Raw genomic sequence first — 9,122 nt, 5'->3', positions numbered from 1 at the left:
TTATCAACTCAGTTGATAAAACCAAATTATTTCGCTCTAATTATAGCCTGAAACGTGTCCTGTAGGTGTTGAGATGAACAAAGTGAGCTGTTTTCCCGTCGACGACACAACGTATATGACTTTTTGCATTGATGTTTCCCTTACTCACCATTTCCATTAAGCGACGACTCTTTCCTGGTCGCCCAGGGAGAGTAGATCAGTTGTACTCACCTTCGAGTCTGACATTTTGATCCTGCAAATCATTAATAAGGGTCCAATAATATAATCTCGGAATGTACAATATTCATAATAGAGCACTGATTGATTGGAACTATCAAACCATTTTATTTCTTCTCGAATACCAAACTGCGTATAGAACCTAAGAGACTGAGAATAAGCTTAATCTCCCTTTGCCGCGCACAAACTATTACAAAATTAACTTTAGCTACAGCGGCGCCACTCTTTGGAACAGACTCTCTCGTAACATAAGACAAGCAGAGTCCCTTGGGTTATTTAAGCGTTTAATCAAAGAAGAACGTTCAGGCACGGCATTCGTGGAAAGCAGCTTTAGTTAGGCTTGTGCTTTAAGTATAGTTTCTATAGTATCTAGTTACATGGTCAATTATACTAACGTGTCCCTGCCCGATTCTTTCGACCCACATTTTTGTGCAAAGAAATATGATCTAAAGCTGAAATTAAACGTTCACTTTTGTCTAGTGTAAGGAATATATTGAGAAAACTTTACCACTTGAAAGGCTAAAAATTTCAAAAATTCGCCTATCTAGATAGAAATTTTGTAATAAAGCCTCTCGATCACTGCATATGAAACTGCATAAAAACGTCAGGATACACCGCCAGAAAAACAAAGACCAGTACTGTGAACTGCCAGGCCAACTAGTAAGAAACCCGTACTATACTGTTTCAGCTCAACCCTCTAGTGGAATTATATCCAGCCAATTTCAATTAGGTGTTACTTCTGTTGAGTTCCGCCTCCTTTTGCCTGCGGCAATTTGTCTATATATTTTTTGTCTACATATTTTTTGTCTATATATTTTTTGTCTCTCTTTCCCACCACCATTCTTCCAAAGTATTTCCAACCTATTCTGAACTTATATGAAATCAAAATGTGAATTAACATCGATTCTTCCAAAAATCTATTAACATTACTCGATAGGGGTATATGGCTATGTCCAGAAATATCAACCCCTCCCCTCACAGATTTGGTGACAGGTGCAGTTTATAAGGAATATGTCTTGCTACATACTTTGGTTCCGGTACAGCTAACTCTCTCCTAAGACTTCAAGCATCCTTTTTATATCACTTTTCTATGTTTTTGATGAGTAATTCCTAAACGTTTTAAACATCTTGCATGGTATGCTCTTATGTAATAAAATTCTGGAACAAGGAATACAATATTTGTTCAACGACGGTCGCTGGGCATCAAAGTGTCTAGGCAAGAACGCCTTATCGGGTTCAATTCACTGATGACGTTTTCCATTTTAATGCTTTCTCTGTTTTTCCAGCACATCATCATCAAATTCCAGCACGCATCATTCACCCGTGGCAGTCTTTTCGGAAGGATTCCTTTCTCAACCGCTTCTCGCATTTCCTCAGTAGTTTCCATGTTTTGGTAAACTTCAGGTCTTGTTGTCCCACTTCCCTCAAAGAGCACCCACAGTAACATTCCAAATGCGTAGATGTCGTACGAATGATAACTGAGGTGACTTTCTCGGTGGTAGTGGTACATTTCTGGTGAGATGTGGAACGGTGAACCAAGAGTGGTCATGTTGTAAGGACTTTCAGGTTTAGCGAGGTTGATCTTGGCTTTTCCATCTTTCATAAGCTAAAGGAAAATAACTGTTGTGAGATTTCCCTTTACAATAGAAGCTTTAGCATCCCGGAATTGGAGCCATGCGTCATAAAGTATACACGTATTCACGTTAATGCAGGGAAATTAGTGTTACTTTATGTTGACTTAATTAAAGAAGTGAAGTCTGTAAATGAGCCAAGTGGCTCATCAAGCCGGACATTATGTCGGTTTCTGTAGCATGAAGAGACTAGGAGTATTACAGCCCCCCCTCCCTGGATGGGATGCTAATCCATTGCAAGGTTCCCCACACCCCCCCCCCCCCCAAACATTTCATCAGGCTTCCCTCACAATTCGCCAGTACACTTTTATACTCCTGGCTGAGAAATAATTCATTGCATAAAATTCAAATTATGAGTGACAATGTCAGTACATAGATAAAGTTCCATGATTTACTCAGGTAACCTCTTACTGTATTTATACTATCTCTTGAGGAGAACACTTTTTTCTTGAATATTTTCCAGTGATTTCATCTAAATTCTTGTTATTTCAGAATCGAAAATTCAGATTTTCTCAGAATTCAGGGGTGGCCAGAAACTATAAAATATATAGATTCTTAAAACTAAAGAGCGACCCATTCGATAGGGTCATCTCACACATTTTGTGAGAAGCCTGTATAGCGTATAGACTGCTGTGATTATTTAAATTTTTCTTACGTCTCCAGCAAAGACCATCATTTAAAACCAAATCCTAGATTGCACACATAGGGGACCCTTACCAGAATATTTCCAGGTTTCAGATCCTCGTAGATGTAACCAATATCATGAATGGCCTTCAACCCCTCAGCCACGTCCAAGGCTATGTTGATCCTTATAATCAGCGGCAATCCCTGTTGGAGAGCACGCAGTAGATTCCTTTCTGCTTTCTCCATGACGACGTGTACGGTATCAGGATCTGGGAGAATCCATCCATACAAGCGTAACAGGTTTGGGTGGGATCCATTGAGCCTCAGATTTATGTCCCTAAAATTAAATAACGCTCATATTTACTCTCATGACTTTGTCAGGGATATGGTAATTCAGATCGTTAAGTCTTAGAAATACATATCAGATATTCTACTATTAGGATTTGTAATAGAGTGAACAGACTGAATCAAGGTCACGAAACTATCAGAGGAGTCGCCCAAACATTGAGATAAATTGAAAGGGGAATCCTCAAAACGTGTTTTTGTTCTTATCAAGCAAATTATGACCAAATCGAAGCTTCTACATCCCCTTGGGCAACCCACAGGCATTTGATTGTCGTCCATGCCGCGGGGTGAGGAGTGTGACCTTACCTGGGTGGGGTGGGGAGCTTTAGCCAGGAGTGTTGATAAAATTTTAACTATGGAGGAGTTAAAAGAAAAGAGTCTGTTTTCACATCGTAGAATGATACTTACAAGCCAAAAACAACAACAAAAACAACAACAACAACAACAACAGCACCAAAATAAAAATATACGAGTTTGTTAAATTCTAAAACATTCGTCGATCATACAAAGAATTTTTCAATAAAAAAAATTGTGCTTGAGTAAGGCATTTGAATGCAAATGTGACCAAGAGGGGCGGGAATATAAACGGAATAATCTTCAAAAGCTCAAATACCCGGGTGGTTGCCCGGAGGGGCTGATGAAGCTTAGAATTGACGGACGCATTAATTTATTACCGTTTTTAATGCATTACTTACATCATGTTGACTAAATCCACAGCATTCTGGCTCCAGGCAGCTTCGCTCAAATTTCGCTTTTCAATGACTTTTACCACGCACTGTCCGGTGGGTGAGGAACTACACCAGCTTTCGCTTATGCAGTCATAGATAGCTCCATGTCTCGTTTTGGCCACAAGAGAACCACGCTCAACTGGCCCAAACGTCTGCAAATATTGCAAGGCCATTCCTTCCACAGTCAATTTTCGAATCTGTGGGGTGAATTGGACCCGGAAAGATTCCAGCTGCAACGACACGAAGCTGTTGGTAAAAGCCTCTTGCAAAGAATTGAAAGAAGAAAGGGCATCCTGAAATTTCTCATGCATTTCTAACAGACGGCCTGCACATGCAGCTAGAACTGAATCCACGACACCATTGAAGTCAATCATGGCCAACAGAGTCTCACAAATATTGCACCTGATCGACTTCTTGGAAACATCTACGTCTTGGTAATTCGTCAAGTCTTGTGGCGAAAGAACGCGAGAGAGAGGATCCGAGATTCCAGTTCTCAGAGCAACAGAAGAAACGTCGTTCGTGGAGTCAAGAAGCCCATTCATTACAACTTGGAGTAACTGGTCCGTTTCACTTTTGACGGCCAGGAATTGAAAGTCATAGATGTCCTCTAATATGCGTGAGACCATTGGGTCTTGAACGACTGAATGGAAGTCATCGATAGCACGTGTAAGATCGTGGACGTAATCCCTCATGAGGCCGTGAACAGCTGTCTCCAGGGTTTGGCATGAAATTTCCAAGATACTTCGTTTCATGTCAGCAACAAATGTTGCTAAAGCAATGTCAAGGCCGGAATCTAGCAGTGTCTCTGAGAAAGCCGGTAGCTCAGTTCTAACCATGGTTTGAAACTTTATCTGCAGACTTTCCCGTTTGTCGGCTTTGTACTCTTCAGCTTCGCGTAAAACATGCGTCCTCAGGACTTCTAAATTTTCCACAAGCGTGCGCTCTGCCTCCTCCGACTTGAATGTGATTGCTTTTGCCAACGTTTGGATCATTTTGTCCAACACCTCGGCAGCTTTTGAATTCAACAAAGGCACAACCGATGCTTTGTGGGTGATGGAATCCCTTCGCACCTTCATGGTACTCGCAAAGCTTTCTTGAAGAAGTACAAGTTTTCTTACGACTCTAACAGTTTGAATTTTAACAACCTCACAAAGGTGGTTCTCTAGACTGGATTCAAAAAGACGAAATTTTGTGGTTGCTTCTCCCTCTTGTTTTCTCCGGCGTTCTTTGCGAACTTCTTTGGCTGAAATAGCATGGAACATGGGGCACGTCTCCCACGAATCTCCACGGAGATACCTGTCTTTTAGTTGATCAAAAACGGCCTTTCCCTTTTCGTTTGCTATTCTTGAGTCACGTTTACAGCTGGCACCCGTCTTTTCATCATCGTCATCATCTTCATCATCTTCATCATCATCGTCATCATCATCTTCATCATCATCGTCATCACCATCTTCATCATCATTGTTGTCGTCGTCGTCATCATCATCTCTGTGAGTTTGCAAGCGACGTCTTGACCGCCGATCATATTTCGTTGCTTTCGTAGTGATGTCCACTTTGTTGCAAACAAAAATGATTTGAGTTTGAGGAAATTTGTTCCTTAAGAATTCCAGTGTTTCTTCATCCTGAAAGGAAGAAATAAATAGCCCAGTGAAAGGTTAGTTTAAAGAGAAAATTCTGATGGCAAAGATTTACTCTCAGTAACTTCGAATAACAATTTGAGAATGGTACCTAGGATTTTGATTTTTCATTTTTTTTTGGGGGGGGGGTGGGGGTACATGGTTTACTAGGAGAACTGAGTGAGATCAGTCGTCGCCAACATGGTACAAAGGGGAAACCATAGAACATTGACTGCTCATTAACTACCAATGAGGGAGGGGTGGATGACAAGAGTATTACAGAGCCTTATGGGGATCAGTAAATTTCATCATGCCACAACCAAAAGCCCCTGACCCCTCCCCTTCGCTCCTAGGCTATAAATCAACCGGTCCACTGGCACAAAGTAGGTATTTTGGAACTTCTCCAGTCTAGTTCAGTTAGGACAGGGTTCCCTACAGAGGAGAAAGTGGACTATTTGAAAACCCGATTGTACATTCTCGAAACTTTTCTACATTGAGAAAATGAACGACACTTTTTAAATTTAAAACCATGTTTCGATAGTTCTTCTGTCATCTTCAGTTCTGAATGATACAAAGTACAAAGTTGAATTTAAAGTGTGCAACAAAATGCTGATTGGACAAGACAAACAACAGTAACAGAACAATGTATGCAATTACAAGGAAAGTTTTAAGTTAACATAATGATAAAGTTGGTGATTATGTGTAGGTTTCTCCCATTGAATGTGGTTAGCTTCTTTGATTTTAAGTTGAAAATTTGTGGAAGGGTGATCTAAGATGTTAAAACACTTATCAGAACAAAGAGTGCGACATTGTGGAGAATTATGTAGATGTCTGAAAATGTGAGAGTTCCTATCACTGACCAAGTGCTCACGTACGTATGTGGATAAATGCCGAGAGGTTTCGCCGACATAGCAGGCATTACAGCAGCATTTTGTTACACACTTTATATTCAACTTTGTACTCTTAATTGTATTATTCAGAACTGAAGATGACAGAAGAACTGTCGAAACATGTTTTTAAATTAAAAAAGTGTGGTTAATTTTCTCAAATTCGTTACATGTGTACTTCTATCCAGACCTTATGGCAATATCACTTTGCTACTTTGATTTTTATCTCAGTGCCGTTACATATATTACCCTAAAACAGCTCATCGTACGATGAGCTGTTCAGGGTTCTTCTGGTTTAAATTTGTAGTTATTACTTCGCGAGATGATTTCAGGTTTTAATTTTTAAAATCATTTAAATTAAGTTCTATTTTCTCGTGTTTACGAGACTCTTTGGCAAAGTTGCTGTTAGATCAAGTAAGAGATTAAAACTTTCCATAATCTTTGTTGCCAGACTTCAAACCATAACTGAGATGTAAACAATACAGCTTCTATTTATACTAAAGAACAACAGATATGCGTATGTCTCAAGCATGGACTAGTAGAGTGATTCAATGGGTGGTTTAGCCTTTACTTACCGAGCGTGTGAGTCGTTTATCTCCGTTGATGACATATACAAACAATGGTATGGTGCCTTTTTTAAGGAAGCTGTTCAGCACATTGTCTAATGCCTCTGATTCACTCTTCCCAGGCGAGTCGATGAGTTCCAGTCCACTTTGTAGAAGCTTGTGGTTTAATCCGACCTCAACAGTGGCTTCCAAGACAGCTTCATCTTCCCTTTTCTGATCGGAAACCACGATGAATTCTTTTGGGGGTTGTTTGTCGGTGAAGAACTGTTTCTTTACCTCTTCGCCATTTGATCCGACGAGTCTAGCGTACGGCTTAGTTGCATATTTGATTCGAACAATTCTTGCCGTGCAAGGGGTCTCGTCAACAGGTAAAGCAGACTTCCTAAGAAGTTCATTAATCACTGAGCTTTTTCCACAATTCTTTTCGCCGATGAAGAACACCGAAGGGCTTTTCTGGAGCTCGTTTCTTACTTCCTCTTGATGCGGCAAGAGAAACGTGAATGCATCGTCGTTAGTCACTGGAACACTACTTTCGATTTCCTGAAAACAATCCACTGTTCGCTCGAATAAGTTGTAGCTACTGTCGTAGTAGCGTCTGAATTCTTCTATGGCTTTTTGCAAATCGGAGTAACAGTTAGAGTCTCCCATTGATTTCCCACATGAAGTCAATTCATGTTCAGTGGCAGCCATTCAAGAAGCGCCGAAGGTTTCCTGTGTTTCCCAGAAATCATCTACTAGTTGGATTGAAAATTGTACTGGACTTGTACAAAAAGGATAAGCGGAATGTATTCGTCAAGTGACTGTAAGTCTGAAAAAAATAAAATCTGCCACGACGTTCTCGGCTATTTTCCTTAATCGACGATGAACAAGAAGGATCCTGCGATCAGAACTTAGGAGGCAACTTGATTCGGAAAATACGAAGGGTATAAATATTTTGAAATTGACTTGTTCCCATTTCGCCATATCAGCGGCACTGCCTCTCTCTCCCACGTAGCGAAAGGTCAGGTTCTCTAGTTCTTTCTCAATGCTCTTACTGCTAAAAGCGTCGAAAAGGAGCTCTCAGTCAATATCATTGCTTCGTTAATTTTCTGGCTCATGTGACGACAGTCACAAGTAACCAAGTTTGGGATAGATGTTATTTTTCGGTAACCTAATAAAGGTTAGGCTACTGAGAGGGAGTGGGGGGAGTAGAAAAGGACATGAGAACAGTTGGGCGTTCTCTTTTGAAAGGGAGGGGAGGGACGAGAATACCCAGTCTTCCCAAATGCCCTCTGTTATCGTTGTTGCTAAGTTTCGAAACCCACTCGAGACTTTTCGAGTTCCTCTTCATTCACTCCATACTCGCCACATGAGGTAATATCTACCTCATTTCAACGTTTTTTATTGAAAAAACTTTATTCAAGTTCACATTTTTAGCAAATTTCGTTCTCAATAAAAGGAGGAGGCTGATGGGCAAAAAGTCGATCTCCTCTCTCTTAGAACTTAAATCGCCATTGTTTAATGAAAGCAATTAATCAGTTTTTCCACGCGTTTTCTTTGCCTTATTATTAATATTATTATTTTTCATTTCAAGCCAGCAAAAATAAATATCAACGCTTCATTTTCTGCTTTATACTACTCTTTAGTATTCTACTTTTATAGCGCACAATTATAACAGCTCTTGATAAACTTAACTCTATACGATTAACAACATGGTGATGTTGCTTAGGGAAGTTCAAGCAACATCACCATTGAGTTAACGGGTTTCTACTGTTTCCCTTATGGCTTTTAAATCAGTAATAATAATATCCCTTGTCATGGATGCTCTGTCCTCCCAGCACCTTGTCATTAAGCTCCAACACGCTTCACTCACTGGCGGAATCTGGAATTCTTTATCATCCTTACATAGTAGAATTCCATTTTCCACTGCTGCTTGCAGTCTTTTTACACGGTAATCAAAAGTTTAGATGATTGCATGAGCAAAAGCAAAGATTAGTATGACGTAGCGCCTGACAGGCAGCACGCGTTTTTTCCTGCTCCGTGATTCTAAGCGAACTTTCTTCAAAATAACTTCCTCGAAACGACAAAGAGCACTATTTTAATCACAAGTAGTTTTTTATAATATTGGCCTCTAGTTACATGGCGATATTTTATTCAAGAGCGGCACTGAATGCCATTTTATCTTCAACGACGAAGAAGTCGCTCGGTCGTGAGTTATGGCGCAACATATCTGATCTGGGAATAACACGGCAAAGACCTACACGTCGAGGGACAAGAGCAGGACAGCGCAAACAAAGGCAGATTGGGATTTGCATGGGGAATGGAGCACGCAAGATTCAGCAATTTCCGAACTTTAATGGGTGTTTCTTTGCCAGGAACTTAATCCTTCACAGGAAACCTCATTTACATAACCAACTGGCGAACATATTAAATATTCAAAATGACACCTTTCCACGTAGCAATCTAAACAACTGCATTGTTATAGATTGCACCAAGGAAAACAGAGCAGCCAGTACTGAATGGTCACCCA

At 40.3% G+C, this 9,122-nt stretch overlaps 1 protein-coding gene and 1 pseudogene across 1 annotated transcript; one reads left to right on the top strand and one right to left on the bottom strand.

The window, feature by feature from the left end:
• Window positions 1-304: 304 nt before the first annotated feature.
• Window positions 305-7,382, bottom strand: LOC131781752 (dual serine/threonine and tyrosine protein kinase). The gene is made up of 4 exons (XM_059098496.2): window positions 6,623-7,382; window positions 3,512-5,166; window positions 2,565-2,808; window positions 305-1,822 (listed from the first exon to the last, which is right to left on the bottom strand). Exons 1-4 carry the CDS (start codon window positions 7,301-7,303, stop codon window positions 1,400-1,402), a joined length of 3,003 nt encoding a protein of 1,000 aa, XP_058954479.2. The 5' UTR covers window positions 7,304-7,382; the 3' UTR covers window positions 305-1,399.
• Window positions 7,383-8,748: 1,366 nt separating this feature from the next.
• Window positions 8,749-9,122, top strand: part of LOC131791488 (uncharacterized) — a 3,358-nt pseudogene continuing 2,984 nt past the window's right edge.

Source organism: Pocillopora verrucosa, chromosome 6 (assembly GCF_036669915.1).
Source record: "Pocillopora verrucosa isolate sample1 chromosome 6, ASM3666991v2, whole genome shotgun sequence".
Lineage (NCBI taxonomy): Eukaryota > Metazoa > Cnidaria > Anthozoa > Scleractinia > Pocilloporidae > Pocillopora > Pocillopora verrucosa.
This window is presented reverse-complemented; position numbering and strand designations above follow the sequence as displayed.